General features: G+C 39.3%; 4 protein-coding genes across 4 annotated transcripts; all 4 read left to right on the top strand.

Moving 5' to 3' along the window:
• Positions 1-2,897: 2,897 nt before the first annotated feature.
• LOC117925982 (probable glycosyltransferase At3g07620) lies at positions 2,898-4,771 on the top strand. The gene is made up of 3 exons (XM_034845077.1): positions 2,898-3,124; positions 3,690-4,038; positions 4,115-4,771. The coding sequence occupies exons 1-3, from the start codon at positions 2,898-2,900 to the stop codon at positions 4,769-4,771; spliced, it is 1,233 nt and encodes a 410-aa protein (XP_034700968.1).
• Positions 4,772-5,735: 964 nt separating this feature from the next.
• On the top strand, positions 5,736-7,845 carry LOC117927074 (probable glycosyltransferase At5g03795). Its single transcript, XM_034846471.1, has 4 exons — positions 5,736-6,075; positions 6,179-6,363; positions 6,456-6,804; positions 6,890-7,845. The coding sequence occupies exons 1-4, from the start codon at positions 5,815-5,817 to the stop codon at positions 7,550-7,552; spliced, it is 1,458 nt and encodes a 485-aa protein (XP_034702362.1). The 5' UTR covers positions 5,736-5,814; the 3' UTR covers positions 7,553-7,845.
• A 1,981-nt stretch (positions 7,846-9,826) lies between these two features.
• On the top strand, positions 9,827-10,703 carry LOC117926173 (disease resistance protein Pik-1-like). The gene is made up of 2 exons (XM_034845252.1): positions 9,827-9,955; positions 10,053-10,703. Exons 1-2 carry the CDS (start codon positions 9,950-9,952, stop codon positions 10,389-10,391), a joined length of 345 nt encoding a protein of 114 aa, XP_034701143.1. The 5' UTR covers positions 9,827-9,949; the 3' UTR covers positions 10,392-10,703.
• Positions 10,704-10,800: 97 nt separating this feature from the next.
• Positions 10,801-12,302, top strand: LOC117926172 (heavy metal-associated isoprenylated plant protein 16). The gene is made up of 2 exons (XM_034845251.1): positions 10,801-11,649; positions 11,745-12,302. Exons 1-2 carry the CDS (start codon positions 11,542-11,544, stop codon positions 12,093-12,095), a joined length of 459 nt encoding a protein of 152 aa, XP_034701142.1. The 5' UTR covers positions 10,801-11,541; the 3' UTR covers positions 12,096-12,302.
• Positions 12,303-18,636: the final 6,334 nt, after the last annotated feature.

Genomic DNA, 18,636 nt, shown 5'->3' with positions numbered 1-18,636 from the left:
GACGTAGTAAGGCATGCTTACTTTGGTCGATGATCCGGATAAACATATCCGGATAGAATATGAAAGGTCGCCGGATGAGAAATGGCGGCAGTCCGGATGTGATGCTTTGCGAGTGCCGTGTGCTTCTATTTCAGGGAGTCCGGATAGGAGAAGCGTGCCATGTGTCCTCTTGGGGGAATCCGGATGGCACTGATCCGGATAGAACTGTGTGCCACGTGTCGTTAGGGGGAGGGGTCCCTACATAATTTGCATTTTTTTTCTTCTTTCTTTTGGTGTCTTTGTGCAGAGATGGTGTATACTAAGCATTGGAGCTGTGAAACACATTTGGAAGAACTAAAAAGATTAGGGTGTCTAGTTTTGCATGAAGTTGATGTGAAAGAAATGAGCAGACATCCCACCCTAATACACATGGAATTTGATGTTATTGTCTTTAACTTCCCTCATGCTGGCCATTTCCCATGGTTATGTGAAAGAAATGTCCAACTCATCAAGTGCAGTTGCTTCTCTCAAATGGTACAAACAATTCTGCAGGTCAGCAAGCTTAATTATGGTTATGATTCACTATTTGATTCGTATTTATTATGTTTTCTTGTGGAAATGAATCAGGATGCACAGAGAGCTATTGAAGGCTTTCTTTGAGAGTGCAAGTGAGATGCTGAGCAGTGGAGGGGAAGTTCATGTCACACACAGAGATGACTTCCCCTATAATAGATGGAAGGTGGAGAAACTAGCCAAGGGAGCCGGTCTTTAGTTGAAAGAGAAAGTAGAATTTCAAAAGGACTACCCTGGGTATCATAACAAGAGAGGTGGTGGTATCAAGAGTAACAAAACATTCCCTCTCAAAGACTGCTATACCTTCAAATTCTCTGTTATTACTTGGGAAAGCAAAGATGATGATGATGAGGACAATGTATCTAGTGGAAGTCTCAGTGATGAAATTGAAGGGATATTACCTGTGATGAACCGTCTGCATTTTAAGTGAGTATACAACAAAGGTGTGGTTTTGGTACTCTTCTGGGTGGCTGAAGAAAAGAAAACCATCAAGAAATTAAAATATACTTTCCAGCCCCAGTTGAAAATGGATTGTTAGGAGGACTGGAATCTTGTGATCGTCAAATATTAATTAGTATTTCATAATAAAAATTAAAGTCCCATTGTGAAATTAATACTAAAATATCGATTAGCTTAATTACTGATAATTAGTGGGTTGGACTGATCCTTTACATTGTTGAGGGCTGTCCTCAGAACCATCTTCTGTGAGCCTTCTTCGTAACAAACAACCATGTCATGACAAGTTTATGGGCTGACAGACTTACGGAAGATCTAATGTTGCAGTGATGAGAATTACTTCCCCTCCACAAACAATTAAGAGGTTCTTGATTATTGTCTAGAAAGAGCTACTTCTGAACATGATCATAGGTGCTTTAGTTTCTGTGTTTGGTAAAAGCATATATAAGCAATAATGCAAGGAATCAATGGAACCCACTAATCCAATTTGATCCACAACTAATAATAGATACGACCATCCCTTCAATCCAAACTGTCTGCACAGAAATGACACAGGGACAACTTTTCCTCAACTCTTGAAATGGAAGACATCAATGTTCAAAGGCTTATAAACTAGTTACTATATGTGACTAAACTGATGATCTGAGGGCACATATGGCAATGGATGGATCAACAAAATTTCTGATGGAAATCAACGTGTGAAAGCCTGTATTTCTCCTAAACTTCTATGGTGCGGTTTGCATTTATTAATGACCAGGAGCCATTAATTTCACTGCTGAATCTGTCATTTAGTGCTTGAAATCCAAGATATCCCCAAAGTTCTCATCACAGTGTTTTAAATCTTTGAATGACAAAAAGAAGAAAAATACAAAATGTTTCCATCAATAATGACTGTTCTTTCTTAAGAGAAAAAGAAAGATGATATTGTGAAAATGACTGAATTCAGTTAGCAGTCACCCCTCACCAGTATACCCTTGATTTCAAATGGTAAATCCCATGAGAAAATTTAGCATAAATACTCAATTACTGCCGAATTACAAGAGTTTTATTATGCCAGCTGTTGTTTCCATCTGAATGATGTGAGGCCTTCATCATAAACGAGCATACCATTTTTAAGCACACAGAAAAAGAAGAAGAAAATAGAAAATCAGGACAAAATACTAGTTATATACATCCTAATTTTCTTTTTCCTACACCCCAATTATGGAATCATCATTGGAGAACTCAACAAATGAAATTGGTTTTTTTCTGAAACTGGCACCACTTTGTTTGGCAGAAAAAAAACGTACCAAGTTTGAAGCCTTAGTCAAACTCAACTTGGGTTTGGGTGCTTTGCAGAACCCACTAGTCTATGATCAGAGTTGGTTGCAATTCATGCAAAATACTCATTTGGGGGTAGAAGTAGAGACCCTTGGTTGCATTTGGGTGTTCTTTTCCACTGTTGGCGGCATCCTCATTTAGAAGAGAAGAGAGGGTTTTGATTAGATATGAATTGCCTTTGGTTTGATTTCATTTGATTTTTTTTTCAGTATCATTCTTTCATTACCATGCCATTTAATCAGACTGGGCTATGACTTTTCTTGGAAATCAAAGACATTTGATTGCTTTGCAAGATCAGGGAGAGAGATGAGGCAATTTCATACAAGGAACTTATATGTGCTTCTCTTTTTGGGAGCTTCTTTAGCTCTTGTCTCTGCACTAGTTCTAACAAGGGGCTTGAAGGGGTCTCCTCCATGGCCATGGACGACTAGTGTTAGAACTTCATCATCCTTTCCTTCTCCGTGGATTTCCAATCACACAGTTCTGTTCCCCTCATTGTCATTTATGTTCTACTTTCTGTATTTGATGATTCATTACCTCTAATCTAAGGGGCTTTTTTTCAGGATGCAATGAGGCAGAAGGAATTTATGAATCCGGGAAATGGTTTGAATGAGAAATCTGTAAGGGAAAGGCTTAGGCGAAGAGATGCAGAATTGGAGAGGGTTGAAGCTGGTCTTGCAAGAGCAAGAGCTTTGATAAGAGAAGGTACCACAAACTGGAGCAGTATTTCAGCCCCTGTGGGTGCAGATTATGTTCCACAAGGCGACATTTACAGGAATGCTACTGCCTTCCATCGGTACACATCTGATCTTTTATGTCCTTGTATTGATCACCCCTCTTATCAATTCTCCAAATCGAGAATAAACTATTTCAATTCATAGTTCCTAGTCAATTAATCGAAAGAAATGGAGTAATAAGATACTCTCAAACCCCAGTTTCCAAGAAGATTGCAATGCAGATTTTCAAGGAAAAATGGTACTTTCTTAAGTTCCAGTCCTTGTATCCAGCCATTCATATCTTTTTTACTCTCTTCTTTACAAAATTGAAGGTGACATTTCTTTAAAATAGTTCTCAAAAAACATCTTTTGAGAATAGTTTTAAAAAACAAAATTATATTTCCAAACAAGCTTTGAGTGTTTGAAATATTGTTCTCCATCATTGCTACCAAGAGAAGAACTCTTTTTATAATCACTTTCCTGTTCCCTGGCCTTATGGCAATCTAGAATTGTGATGTATTTAAAGGGTGCCAAAAGCTACTGTAATTACAGATCTTTTAGGATGAAGGATTACCATCTCCATGACTCTCTTTCAATCTGGTATTCTGACTTTTAATTTTACTCCTATTGGTTTCAATTGTGTAGGAGTTACCTGTTAATGGAAAAACTATTTAAGATCTTCATCTATAAAGAGGGAGAGCCGCCGCTATTTCACAATGGTCCTTGTAAGAGCATATACTCCATAGAAGGAGTGTTCTTCAGCTTAATGGAAAGAGACACTCACTTCAGGACCCAGGACCCTGATGAAGCCCACGTTTATTTCCTTCCCTTCAGTGTTGTCATGATCATTCACCACCTATTCGACCCAATCATTCGCGACAAATATGTCATGAAGCATGTTGTATCTGATTATGTTAAGGTTATATCGCAAAAGTATCGATACTGGAACAGAAGCCTTGGAGCTGATCATTTCATGCTCTCCTGCCATGATTGGGTAAGTTAGAATATTGTTCACTAACATTCTCCTTACTCTCCTTAGTCTCATATGGTTAAAATTTTTGGGAATTTAGGGGCCTCGGGCAACCTGGTATGTCCCTCAGCTATACTACAATTCCATCCGATTATTATGCAACGCCAACACGTCTGAGCGCTTTAATCCAAGGAAAGATGCATCAATTCCTGAAATCAATCTGATAGCTGGGGAAACCATAGGCCTTACTGGTGGTTTGCCCCCATCTAAGAGAACCATTCTAGCGTTCTTTGCAGGTGGATTACATGGCCGTATTAGGCCTGCACTTCTGCAGCATTGGAAGGAAAAAGATGAACAGGTACAAGTTTATGAAACTCTCCCAGAGGGGCTTTCTTATCCTGACTTGATGAAGAAGAGCAAGTACTGCATTTGCCCAAGTGGGCATGAAGTTGCAAGCCCGAGAATTGTGGAGGCTATTTATGCAGAGTGTGTTCCGGTGTTGATTTCACAGCATTATGTCCTTCCTTTCAGCGATGTTCTTGATTGGGGATCGTTCTCGATTCAAGTTTCGGTGAATGAAATACCAAACCTCAAGAAAATCTTACTTGGAATACCTCAAGATCGATATGTAAGAATGCAGGAGAGAGTGAAGCAGGTGCAACAGCACTTTGTGGTGAACAATCCTCCCAAGAGATTTGACGTCTTCCATATGATAATTCACTCAATTTGGCTTAGAAGATTGAATGTAGCCATTTAGAATCGCATGACTGATCTAGTATATATATTGCAGGGGCAGATGATACACAGAGAACATAAAATATGGACAGTGTCACTAACATAAAGTAAGATTAAAACCAGTTCATAGGCTCATAATTGCTTGCCAAAATGCACTGCAAAGAGCTATTTGTGATGCAAAAATGGAGCTGTTTTGGTTATTTTGACTGTATTTTCCAGGTGAAGATGCCCATAAACTTCGTGATCTTTACGGATTTTGAAGCAACCAAAAATTTTCTAATATCAATCTCTTGATGATCAGATCTAAAGTAACTTCATCATTAATATGTTGGTTCTTTGTTTTTCTTCTTTTATACACATCGTATGTACTTGGTTTGCTTTTATTTAATTAATATAGTACACTCCTTTGTTTTCCAAGGCCATGAATACTATTGAAGGACCTTTGAATTACAATGTAAGCCTGTAAATTGGTATCTCTGAATGGATTTGATGCCTACCTTCCCAAGTACAACCTCTGTTTTAATCATGAAAGCATAGATTAATGGCCAATAAAAAAAAAAATACTCAATTCAAGGCTTTGCGTGAACGTGAAGCAAGCCCCATTTTTTTGGGCATTGGAAATAAACCGATCGAGGCATCTCCCCGATCCCCCACAAGTGCATTTGAATTTCTCATATTGCTGAGTTGCAAAATGCAAATGCATTGCTTTGTAGTTTGTAGCGATTCATTGGGATTAGCTTCATATGTTTCTTCATTCCTACTGATTTGAATAGTTTTCCGTGTTTTCTCTCACTCCCCATAAAGCAATGACTCATGAAGCTTAGGCTGTTGGGAGACTTCATTTTAAAGGAAGTGTATTATATGAATATATTACATGAAAAAGTCAGCCACCCAAGTAGCCTCTTGCTATAGAATATTGTATGTTTTATCAGAATAATACTGACTTGCAGCAAGGAATAACTTACTTTGAAGAAATGAATCCACGATATACCCACTCACTATTCCTACACCTTCTCTAGTCTAATCTGCACTGTAGGAAGGGGGTTGGTTTGTGATGGTGAGAAGATGCAGATGGGTTCTAACAAACCATTAATTCTTATTCTTTTATCTCTGATTCCTTTACTTATTCTGATCTCAACATTGGTGATTGTTTCTAGTATTCCCCGTGCCTTGAATTCTTCGTGGTTTTCATTTTCTTTTTCATGGAACCCGGAAGAGATTAACCCTCCTCCGTCCACAGCATTAAGTTCATCTGCTTCTTCCTCATTCAATGCTTCATTGCCCGACGTGCACATCGCGGGAGGACGGTATTTTCAACCTCCATTGGTGAGAATTTGTTTACTTCTTTAGTCAATGATGGTTGCCTTTTTAATCGTTTAGCTATGGGGAACTTTGTATATATTGACTTCTTTATGATGTGGACTCTTAGGAGAAAAAGCAAGAGACATGGAAAGATAAGAGATACAGCAAATTAGAGAGACTTGAGGCAGGTTTGGCTAGAGCCCGGTCTTCCATAAGAGAAGCTGCTAGAAATGGGAGTCTGAAATCAACACATGAAGACCCTGATTATGTTCCACAAGGTCCCATTTACAGGAATGCAAACGCCTTTCACAGGTACGAATTCAATTCAAAATTTCCCTTAGAATTATATTATGTACGTTTGTTCTGATGTGATATACAGTACTGATTTCATTTACATATTGTAGGAGTTATCTTGAAATGGAGAAGCTGTTTAAGATATATGTATATGAAGAAGGAGAACCTCCGATGTTTCACAATGGTCCATGCAAGAGCATTTACTCTACAGAGGGAAGATTCATCCATGAAATGGAAAAGGGAAGCGTTTATCGAACCACAGACCCGGACCAAGCCCTCCTCTACTTTCTTCCATTCAGCGTGGTGATGATGGTTCAGTACCTGTATGTGCCGGACTCCCATGAAATACATGCCATTGAGAATACAGTCATTGACTACATCAACCTCATATCCCACAACCACCCCTTCTGGAATCGAAGCCTTGGTGCTGATCATTTCATGCTCTCTTGCCATGATTGGGTAAGTTTTCAAATTATGTACGCTTCTTAAATTTTCTTTGTTTCTCGAGGCATAAATGCTCAACTAGAATTCCAATTCTATCCAGGGACCGCGGGCATCGACCTCTGTTCCATATCTATACAACAACTCCATCAGAGTGCTGTGCAATGCTAATACTTCTGAAGGATTCAATCCCTCTAAAGATGTGTCATTTCCAGAAATCCATCTTAGGACTGGAGAAATGAGTGGGCCTCTTGGCGGTCTCTCCCCATCTCGCCGCCCCATTCTCGGCTTCTTCGCAGGCCGCTTACACGGACACATCAGGTACCTGCTTCTGGAGCAGTGGAAGGACAAAGACAAAGACTTGCAAGTGTATGACCAGCTTCCTAATGGTGTATCTTATGACTCAATGTTGAAGAAGAGCAGGTTTTGCCTGTGCCCCAGTGGCTATGAAGTGGCGAGCCCGAGAGTTGTGGAAGCTATATATGCTGAGTGCGTACCAGTATTGATCTCAGACAACTATGTACCCCCCTTCAATGATGTTCTCAACTGGAAGTCATTTGCAGTGCAAGTGCAGGTGAGAGACATAGCCAATATCAAGAGGATACTGATGGGCATATCCCAAACTCAGTACCTGAGAATGTACAGGAGGGTGAAGCAGGTCCAAAGGCATTTTATGGTGAATGCAGCTCCACAGAGATTTGACGTTTTCCACATGACCATTCACTCCATCTGGCTGAGGAGATTGAACATTCGCATTCAGGACTGATTATATGTAGATATATATTCTTGCTTAGCTCTCTCCTCGTTTGGACTTTTCTCAGGCTCTGCTCACTTGCAAGGCAGTGATAGCTCACCCTACTCACCAGCTCAATTCCCATTCTGAGTTCATCAGGTAGCCTTCAGCCCATGATGAAGGTGTATTAATTGGGCTATTCTCCTTCCTGGTTTTCTCCGGTTTCCATTGTGATTCATTTTCCCATAGATTGAAGTACCCCCTTTTGGTCTCTTGTACTCTTTATTTGTCTCAGTTTGCACCAAATTCTGGAACACTTTCCTTCATCAATATTCTTTGAAAATTAATGTTAGTAATCATTTGGAGACAGCAATGCAAGCTTAATTTCCCAAACCTATCAATCAAGTGTGAACCAGCCCACAATCCTAAATTGGACCTTTTTTTTTTTTTTTTTTTACTTTTAAATTTTTTTAATGATTTTTTTTAATAAATATTTTTAAAATTAACTTGGGATGTATCGGAGTCAATAAGAAATTGGTTTTTTCAATAAATAACTTCATTATAGTTATATTATACAAAATTATCTATTAAAAAGGCAACATAAATTTTAAAAGTTGAAGATTTATTTTTTCAAAAGATAGTTTCAATTTTTAGTTTAACATCATACTTTTCTAAAGATATTTTCCCAATTTAGTTTTGATATATTTTACCATGACTCCATGAGTGCCACAGCCACATGGGCATTAGGGGGGTGACCTCCCTTTCTTTCCTGTTCTTGTTTTAAGAACCCAAAAAAGGAAAAAAAAAAAGAAAATGAAAGGAGAATTTTCCACCACGATTATCCGGTCTACCAAACTCCCCCTTGTTCTTTTCTTGGAAGAAGCTTCTATATTTGACTCTTACAAGAGCTTGAAATCAGATGGCCCGTGCCTGATGAGACGCATGGAAGGAAGAGGCTCCAATTGTCTATAAGGCCAAGTTTTGAACTTAAGAAGTCGTGGCCAAACCGCGTCCTCATTTATGGTCAACGATTATATATTAGGAAAGGAGACTGCTTGCTTTCACACTTCCAATTCATCTGTAACCCCACTTTACTATTCTTCTGGTTTGAAAAGCTGAAAAGTATGCTTTGGCGACCTCCTTTCAGGACATGAAATTATCGATACGCCAACCCAAGGGTCTTCACCTAAACCCCTGTTTTGGGGTCATGACTTGGTCTTTCTTCCTTCCTTCTTTTGTTCTTCCATTCACAGAAATAAGCCAAAGCACTTCATTTAATACAGAAGTGCTTCTAAATCCTCTGAATCTTTACCCATATTAAACAATGACATAGGGTCTTAATCCTGTGACGCTCGTTTCTCTTGAATGCATGACCATTCTTTGCTTGCACCAAATGATGCTTATATGATCTTATATTGACAAGCAAAGGTATTATTACTTTATTCCTTGATCTCATGTGCTTATGACCTCTCTCAAGGGTGGGTTCAAATTTTACCATATATTTCAGGGATTCAAATAAAAAATTCGATATGATATTGAAATGGCTGATAGAGATTTCTTTTAAATAAAAGTAGTCGTTGATTTTAAAGGTGATTATGCTACATCATCTGATACAATAAACAGGGTCAACACGTCAACCCGACAAAGCTATTCCTAATACTTACAAATAATGAAATTAAATGAGATTGATACATGGAGAGCTAGCCATTAAGGCTGGGCTGATTTGTTTCATTTCAAGTCAAGAGATTCAGTGGTGATTAAAGCAGAAGGGCCACCGCCCTCCTCTTGCTATACAAGTTGAAATTGAAAATTCGTGAGATAGCATAGAATAGTCCAAGTGTTAACCATGTCATCATTTTCATCTTTAAGTATTGATATTAATATGATTTGGTGTATGTCGAGGTATGCTGATAAGTTGTCCATCTCCAAATTTGATTGCTCGTCTTTGTAGGCCCATTAGAGATGAGCCAACCTTATTGACTGGTAGTTGACTAGTAGCACATCGCATAGGGTTTTCATTGGTTTAAAGAGTTGATAACCCAGAAACTGGAAGTTTTGGTTTTTTCTCTGATAAACCTAATAATATTTAAACCTTAAAAGAAAAAAATGAGTGGATTGAGTTCAGTTTATTTTTTGAAAAATCTAGTACGGCTATGACGGGGGGCTGGGCGGGCGGGCGGGCGGGCTTATTGCTAAATCAAATATAGTATAGAACCTTGTCCTTGCAGGAGACTAAGTCGAGCTTTTAATCCCACACGCGGTTATGACTCGGCCCACATGAGTCCTATAAATATATGACCCGTCTCTCAAGTCTTCTGCATCTCTCCCAGCGACAAATAACAGCGGCGCTCTCCCCAGGTTCACAGTCACAAGTCTCACCAACACCCAGACTCCAAGACCCAGACCCAGAACCGGAATCAGATCAAGACCATGAAGGTACGATTTGCTGCAACTTTGTCAAGTTTATAAAACTATATTTTGTTGAGGGAGATTTATATGCTGATATGGGGTGGGTTTGTTTACTTGGTTGCAGCAAAAGGTGGTGATCAAGGTGGCTATGAATGGGCAGAAGTCACGCTCCAAGGCCATGAAGATTGCAGTTGTTTCAGGGGTTGAATCAGTAGCTTTTAAAGGTAAAGAGATGGATGAAGTAGAGGTAATAGGGGACGGAATTGATGCTGCTGTTCTCACCTCCTTGCTCCGGAAGAACGTGGGCCATGCAGAGCTGTTGAGCGTGGGCTCTGCAGAGAAGAAAGAGGAAAAGAAAAATGAGATCGTATATGCCTGGAATTCATATCCCTATGAGTCTGTTGTTTCTCATTACCCAATCTACCCGGTCTACAACCGCGCAGACTCATGCTCCATCATGTAAAGAGATTAATATCCTGCAACTGCATAAACCTCACTGCAGGTCTTTATGCCACTCTGTTGAATACAGATGGAGATAATTCCCCTTCCCCACTCGATGATTTCTTCAAAGGAGGCTCAGCTCACTCCCTTCTTTGCTCTGTAAAATACTAAAATCAAAACTGCAAGTTAAATATGCAGTGCCTACTCTGTTTTCTGTGATTTTTTTTTCGCTCCCCCACCTCTTCTCTTGTCACAAAGATTAGATTTGTAAGTACAGTCAACTTTCTGTGCATCTGGGTACTCTATTCAATAAGACTTCAGGCTTTAACTTCAATGGTTTGATTAGTTCATCTGACATCATAGGTAAACTGTTCAGACCCCAGTAAAGTTACACTAGTTTGAACCCAACTGAGTTGAAGCCTTAAGCTTAAGCATGAATTTCTTTTGATGAAAACAAGGAGTTGATGATATACCCTCCACAACCGAGTAAATTTAATTGCTTCGAAGAACTTATAGGAAGTCAGACAATATTCTCTTTTTGTGTATGCCGAAAGGGGGACTAAAACATACATAATAACACAATGACTGCGACGTTTTTTCCAGGATTGCAATTTTCTTTTTCTTTTTTCCTGTTACATTCAATTCAATATAAATCATCATCGGATTCCCTGTCTGTAATCCTGTATCTCTCTTGTTGATACTAGAATGGAATTTGAGCGAGGTTGATACAAGAGTTGGCTAGTCAACTTGGATATATATTTTGTTCCATCCAAGTCAAGAGATTCTTTGGAGAATCTTAATCAAAATTGAAATGAAGAGATGGTATAGGAAGGGAAGAAGTGATTATTTTTGGAACAATTACTGTTCCTCTTTCAACAATAAAATTAATGACTTTGGCTGAATAATGTCTTTGTAGGCCAATCTCTAAGCACATGGCCATTAGGTGTATATTTTTTCAGGAAAGACGGTTATCATGGAAGACTTGTGCTAAAAACAAATCTAACTACTGCAAGAGCCTTCTCCTTCTGGGATACCGCATGGAAGCTGTGACGTAGTTTACATTGCACTAAAACGTGGCTGCCATTTGTTTGACGGTGGCAAAATACCAGTTTCTTACTGCATCAAATGTCCCATTGGGATACTTCTCTGTAATCATCCCAAGAGTCCTATAAATGAGTCACCACATCTCACAAAGCTTGGGCACCTTTCCCAGCTGCATATGCACAATCACAAGTGTCTCCAAACAGGCCAATTCCAAGGCTGGGACTGAGACCATGAAGGTATGTATATGATTTAGCAGCAGTTTGTCAAGTTTATAAAATTATTGGTGAGAGAAGTATGCTAATGTGAACTTGGTTTGTTTAATTGGTTGCAGAAAAAGGTGGTGATTAAGGTCACTATGAATGGGGAGAAGTCGCGCTCCAAATCCTTGAAGGTTGCAGTGGGGGTTGCAGGGGTTGAATCAGCAGCTTTGCAAGGACAAGAAAAGAATCAAATAGAGGTAACAGGGGAGGGAATTGATGCTGTTGCTCTCACCACCTTGCTCAGGAAGAAAGTGGGGTTTGCAGAGCTGGTGAGCGTGAGCGTTGTGGGAGAGAAGAAAGAGGAAAAGAAAGACAACCAAGGAAAGAAAAATGAGCCATCATTGCATGTGTATATGCCCTCTATCGAACCCTATTATCACGAATACACCGACAGTCATCCTGACTCGTGTTCCATCATGTAAAGGGACACAGCTATGGCCTAGAGACATACCCTGAGCCTGCATAAACTTCACTCCTGGACTTCATGCCTATGCGAAGCTGGAGATAGTTTCGTTTTCCCCATCTGATGATGTCTATAGAGGAGGCCCTGCTCCATTCTTAACTCTGTTTTGTGTCACCTTTTCAAACCTTTTGATTTCACACTCAATAAAGATGAGGTTTCCAAGGATGATCTGCCTTTTGAGTATTAAACGGATTTGCCTTTTACTTCAACGGTTTTTGAGTAGTTGATTTGGGTTAATAATTGATTCTCTTTGCAATCTATCCCAATTATATTTTTCAGCAATGAAGTCCACACTGGAGCCAAGTTGGACTGATTTGAATCCAACTGACTTGAAGCCTTTGAGCTTAAGTACAGAAGAATCCTTTTGATAGAAAATAGGGTTGGATGCTATGATCTCCACAAATAGCTTTGTGCAATTTTTCTGAAGAACACATAAAAACTTGGGTATTATCATATTTTGCAAATTTCGAAGAGATGGGCTCTAGAAGCTCTGAAACGTGATAATAAAATGAGGGCCTGGAACGATTTCTCTTCTTCCTTTAGAGTGTGTAAGGATGAGTCCCAAGACATACAAAGCAGTGGCAGCCCTGAATGGTTGCTGAAAAGGTGAATCTCAATAGTGGAATACATCTAGAGGGAGGTGAATAGGTGTTTTGACCAATTAAAAAAAACTCTCAACTCAAATTTGCAAACTTTGTAACTTTTTGAATATTTTTCTTCTCTTTACACATTCTCAAAAACACAAATTATAAATCACATGCATATATGAATGTAACAACACTCCCCAACAATATGAAAATGCAATTCGCATGCACATGATCCAACACTCCCAAGCTCAAATCAACTTAAACTAAATTAAGATAAATGCAAGATCAATATACCTCAAAATGTCAATGATCAACAATCAGAAACAACTTCAAAGATTATTCATAGTCATTTCTCTTCATCAATCAATTGAGTAGTAGACAATCAAAATTCTAATCAATTGCTGAAATTGAACAAATTGATGCTAAGAAGAGAAAAAAAGACAATATGACACCACAAATTTATGTGAAAAATCTCTGAAGAGATCAAAAATCACGAGCCTACCATTGATTGAAAAACTCCACTATGAAGAATAAAAACTGAGTACAAGGTTGTACCTAGCTCAAGCTAACCAATCCTTTCCGGACCACTGGACTAGTACCTTCACTTTCAGATTCTCACCTTCATCTTCCGAAGCACACTTGGAGTCCGCACCAAGCTCAATCTTGGCCTCTTCTTGAATTGTCACAAAAAGAAAATGGGTTTTTGCACAAAACCAGGAGAATGAGATATGAATGTTTAAAAAATCAACCCATGTTCATTTTCAAAAAATCCATTTTAAGAAAAATTTCTTGGAAAACTTGAATGAGATTTTCTTGGAGCAATCAACCTTAAAGAGAAAAGGGAATGAGGAGAATAAGAACGACTGCTGTAGTCTCTCCATCCCTAGAAATGGGTGAACATTTGATTTTAAATGGGAATGAAGCCCTTAATCCAAGGGCTGGAAATTGATTTTAGAATCAGGTTAGTTGGATTGATTTGCCCCTACACCTGGATTGATCCAGAAATAGGGGAATAAAAGCCTTGCACCAAAAACTATTTCTCCCAATTGTCTTAACTCATTTAAAGATGAAAAACAGGGTTGATTCACATTCAATCACCACACATTCGGCTACAAACCTCGGCCTCTTAGCAAAGTCTTAATCTTCAAAGTCAAGTAGTTCAAAGAGGGATTGGTAAACCAAGTTAGAGAACACAGGAATTTTGTCCAAAATTGCCAACCTAGCTAAACACTCACAGTTGCAAAATTAAGCTTAAAAGTATGGTTGAAGAGCTCTCTTTATGACATGATGAAACTATTGATAAATCTTAACCTACAATAGGTCTTCACCTAAAACCCTTTTTTGGGGTCATGACTTGGTCATTCTTCCTTCTTTTGTTCTTTCATTTAATACAAAAGCGCTTCTAAACTCATCGAATCTTTACGCATATTATAATTAAACCATGACGTAGGATCTTAATCTAGTTGTTCTTATTTCTCTTGAATGAATAATCATTCATTTCTTCAATAAATTAAGGGTACTCACTTGCAGCGAATGTTATAGAAGTATCATTAAGCAAAGGGTGTTGCATGGGCATCCATTACTTTGTAGTTGTTGTTTCGTTGTTTTAGATCTTATACCCGATCTCATTATTTTGTATCCATATCTAATGATTCAGATTTTATCATAGTTGAGCTACCCAGATCAAAAGTTTGATATTTGATAGCCTCTTATACATTATGTGTATACCAGAAAAAAAAAAAGAGAAATGTACTGCCACCTGGCAGTTATTTGTAACAGTCTTAGTATAGGTTAGGTAACAATCTGGATACGGACTGGGATGGTTTAAATAGGAAAAATGAGGGAATTAGTGAGCATTGGATATTCTGTGAATTTGGTAGGAGAGTGAAAGCCTCTCGAATAGCCATTTGAGTATTAGTTGGGTCTTTTTTTTCTTGTAAATCTTGAAATTCGATAACAATTCTTCATTAGATACCTATCAACTTGGTATCAAAGCATCAATCCAAATGGCTTAGAAAAAAAATGAAGGTCGGGTGGATTTTCTAGAAAAGGAAGTTGGAGAAATTAGAGATGAGATACAACGCTTACCGAAAATGGAAAAAACAGTTATGAACCTTGCCCAAAACGTAATGCGAGTTCTGCAATCGTTGGAAGAGACACAGAATGCAATGGTGGCATTGTCATTGGGGCGGGTCACGACGACTATTGCTCAATGAGAATACCACGCAAAATGGATCCCTGGAGTTGGGGAAACCAGTGGGAGTTGGATAGCGGTGGATGAGATGAGGTGAGGCGGAAACGGGGAATGGCATGGCAGCCGACGGTTGGAGATGCCTATATTTATGGGAGAAAACCCGGACGACTGGATCTTTCGAGTCGATCGATACTTCACGATGTATAGACTTATGGAATATGAGAAATTAGTCACCACCGCGATGAGTTTAGATGGGGACGCACTCTCTTGGTACCAGTGGACTGGTTCAAGGGAGACGTTTAGGAGTTGGGAAAATTGAAGAGATGACTGTTGTTTTGCTTTCGTCCAACTCAAGAAGGGAGCCTTTGTGAGCAGTTTCTTGCAGTGTGACAACAGGGGACAGTGGCAGCACACCGACGGGAATTCGAGATTATAGTGACTCTCTTGAAAGGGATTTCTGATGAGGTAATGGAAAACACATTTATGAATGGGTTGTTTCCTAAGATTTGGGCTGAGTTACATCTTCTGCAACCATATGGGTTGGGCCACTTGATGGAAATGGCCCAATGAGTTGAAGATAGGAATTTAACCCTGAGGGCGACCTGTGAACCAAATGACCTAAAGAACACCAAAATGTTGTCATCTACAAATCGAGGTGAATGGGAGATTGGGGAAAATTTTTAGACTAGGGTAGTGGTTGTTAGTGAGAATATGATGAACCAACGACGAGAGATTCCAATAAAGAGACTGATGGAATCGGAGCTTCAAGCCCATAAAGAGAAGGGACTCTGTTTTAAGTGTGATGAAAAGTTCTCCCCTGGTCATCGTTGTAAGGAAGAATTAAGGGTTTTATTGGTGCATGAAGATGAAAATGAGAAGGATAATCAGTTTGACAGTAGAGCAACCGAAGAACCTTCACTTATCGAGCTGAAAGACGTTGTGGAATTATCTCTAAATTCCATGGTCTGTTTGACTACGCCGGAGACTATGAAAATCAAAGGGATGATCGGGTCAAAAAAGGTAATCATCCTTGTAGACAGTGGGGCTACCCATAATTTTTTATCCCTTGATTTGGTTCAACAATTAGCACTTTCACTAACTACAACAACTAGTTATGGGGTGATGATGGGAACTGGGATATCCGTGAAATGGAAGGGTATTTGTAGGGGAGTTGGTATTTTGATGCAGGGGCTTACTGTGGTGGAAGACTTTTTTCCACTTAAATTAGGTAACACTGATGTAATTCTGGGAATGCCTTGATTAGGGACTTTAGGAGACATGAAAGTAAACTGGAAGATGACACAATGAAGATCAAAATGGGGAAGGCAGTGATAGTGTTAAAGGGAGACCTGAGCCTTAGTTGGACTGAGGTGTCTCTTAAGGCATTGGCTAGAGCATTGCAATACCATAGCCAAGGGGTATGGGCAGAACTCTGTCAGACTTCCACCACTTCGAGTTTGAGTGAAGGAGTATAAGAGGTCCCGAAAATAGTCAAAGAAGTGTTAGCTCAACATTAGCAAGTTTTTGGGCCAATAACAAGGTTACCACCAAGTCGTGATATTGACCATGTCATTCAATTAATTCTGGGAGCATCTCTGGTCAACGTCTATCCCTATCGGTATCCACATATTCTAAAGAATGAAATAGAGAGATTGGTACAAGAGATATTTGAGGCAGGAATGGTTCGGCCTAGCTTAAGCCCACTCTGTAGTCCAGTGTTATTGGTTAAAAAAAAAAAAAAAGAGAATGGAGGTTTTGTATAGATTACCGTGCTCTCAACAAAGTTACAGTCCCAGATCAGTTTCCCATTCCGATGATTGATGAGTTACTCGACGAACTTCATGGCGCGACCATTTTTTTCCAAACTAGACCTCAAATCGGGCTACCACCAGATTTGAGTCTAATAACAAGATATCCACACAAATGAATTCCGTACTCATGAAGGTCACTACGAGTTCTTGGTGATGCCTTTTGGGCTAACCAATGCACCAACGACATTCCAACTGTTAATGAATCGTATATTTCGGCCACACCTTCGGGAATTTGTGCTCGTATTTTTTTATGACATATTGGTTTACAACAAGGACTTGAAGGAGCATTGTGATCATTTTCAAAGTGTGTTGTCCATTTTGACGAACCACCAACTACACGTCAATGGAAAGAAATGCCTCTTTGCTAAACCGCAACTCGAATACTTGGGCTATTTGGTTTTTGCCAAAGGGGTTGCTGTTGACCCTAACAAGATTTCAGTCATGGTAGAGTGGCCCACACCCAAATTCCTTAAAGAACTATGAGGATTTCTCGAATTGACTGGGTACTACCATCGATTTTTCAAGGGATATGGAGTTATTTCTTGGCCTCTCACTTAGCAACTCAAAAAAATGCTTTTAATTGGAACCCAGAGGTTGAGGCTGTCTTCCAAAAATTGAAAACAACTATGACAACAATTCCTGTTTTGGCTTTGCTGAACTTCAATTAGCTCTTCATTGTAGAGATAGATGTCTCGGGGTATGGTTTGGGTGCCATTTTGATGCAAAGTCAAAGACTAGTGGCTTATTTTAGCCAAGTCCTTTCAGCAAGGGAGCGGCAAAAGTCCATATATGAAAGAGAGTTAATGACTATTGTCTTAGCAGTTCAGAAGTGGCGTCACTACCTGCTTGGTCGCCATTTTATTGTGCGGACGGATCAAAGTAGTTTGAAGTTTCTACTAGAGCAAAGAGTGGTGAATGAGTCGTACCAAAAGTGGGTCGCAAAGCTGTTTGGGTATGATTTTGAAATTTAGTTTCGGTCTGGATTGGAGAATAAAGCAGCTGACACCTTATCTCGCATCCTCATTTCTATGGAGTTAGTTGCCCTCATGGTTCCTAGTCGCTTAGACACTTCGTTGATCAGTTCACAAGTTGAAGCTGACCCACACCTTGCTAAGATTCAGCGGAGGCTACTAGTTGATCCAGATGCTTATCCTCGGTATTCTTTAGACCATGGCATTCTCCTCTACAAGGGGCACCTAGTTCTTTCCAATGTCTCACCCCTTGTTACAACACTTCTTCAAGAGGGTCATGCTAGCGTGGTTGGAGGGTATTCCGGGTTCTTATGAACTTACAAACTACTCACACGAGATTTTTTTTTGGGTTGGAATGAAGAATGACATCAAAGAGTTTGTGGAAAAGTGTATAGTATGCTAATAAAATAAGGCCCTAACTTTGTCACCTGCTGGTTAGTACAACCATTGCCTATTCCAGAAAAAATATAGGATGATGTGACAATAGACTTTATTGAGGGGCTTCCTAAGTTTGAGGATTATAACTCCATTTTAGTTGTTGTGGATCAATTAAGCAAATATGCTCACTTTTCACTGCTTAAACATCTTTTCACAACTCAAACGGTGGTTGTTGTCTTTGTTCATGATGTTGTCAAATTACATGGAATTCCCCATTTCATTATCAATGATCGTGACAAAATATTTTTAGTCAATTTTGGACGGAGCTAATTCGGTTGCAGGGTACTTCTCTCTGCCATATTACCACATAACATCCCCAAACGGATGGACAAACGGAAGTGGTCAACCATTGTGTGGAGACATACCTTTGATGCTTTTCATATAACAAACCTAGATGTTGGTCTACATGGATTCCGTGGGCAGAATACTGGTATAATACCACTTCCACTCCTCCACTAATATGACATTGTTTTGAGCAGTTTACGAGCGAGACCCACCA

This window comes from Vitis riparia, chromosome 12 (genome assembly GCF_004353265.1).
Source record: "Vitis riparia cultivar Riparia Gloire de Montpellier isolate 1030 chromosome 12, EGFV_Vit.rip_1.0, whole genome shotgun sequence".
NCBI classification, from domain to species: Eukaryota; Viridiplantae; Streptophyta; class Magnoliopsida; order Vitales; family Vitaceae; genus Vitis; species Vitis riparia.
The sequence above is the reverse complement of the archived record's forward strand: the minus strand, read 5'-3'. Positions and strand labels throughout refer to the sequence as shown.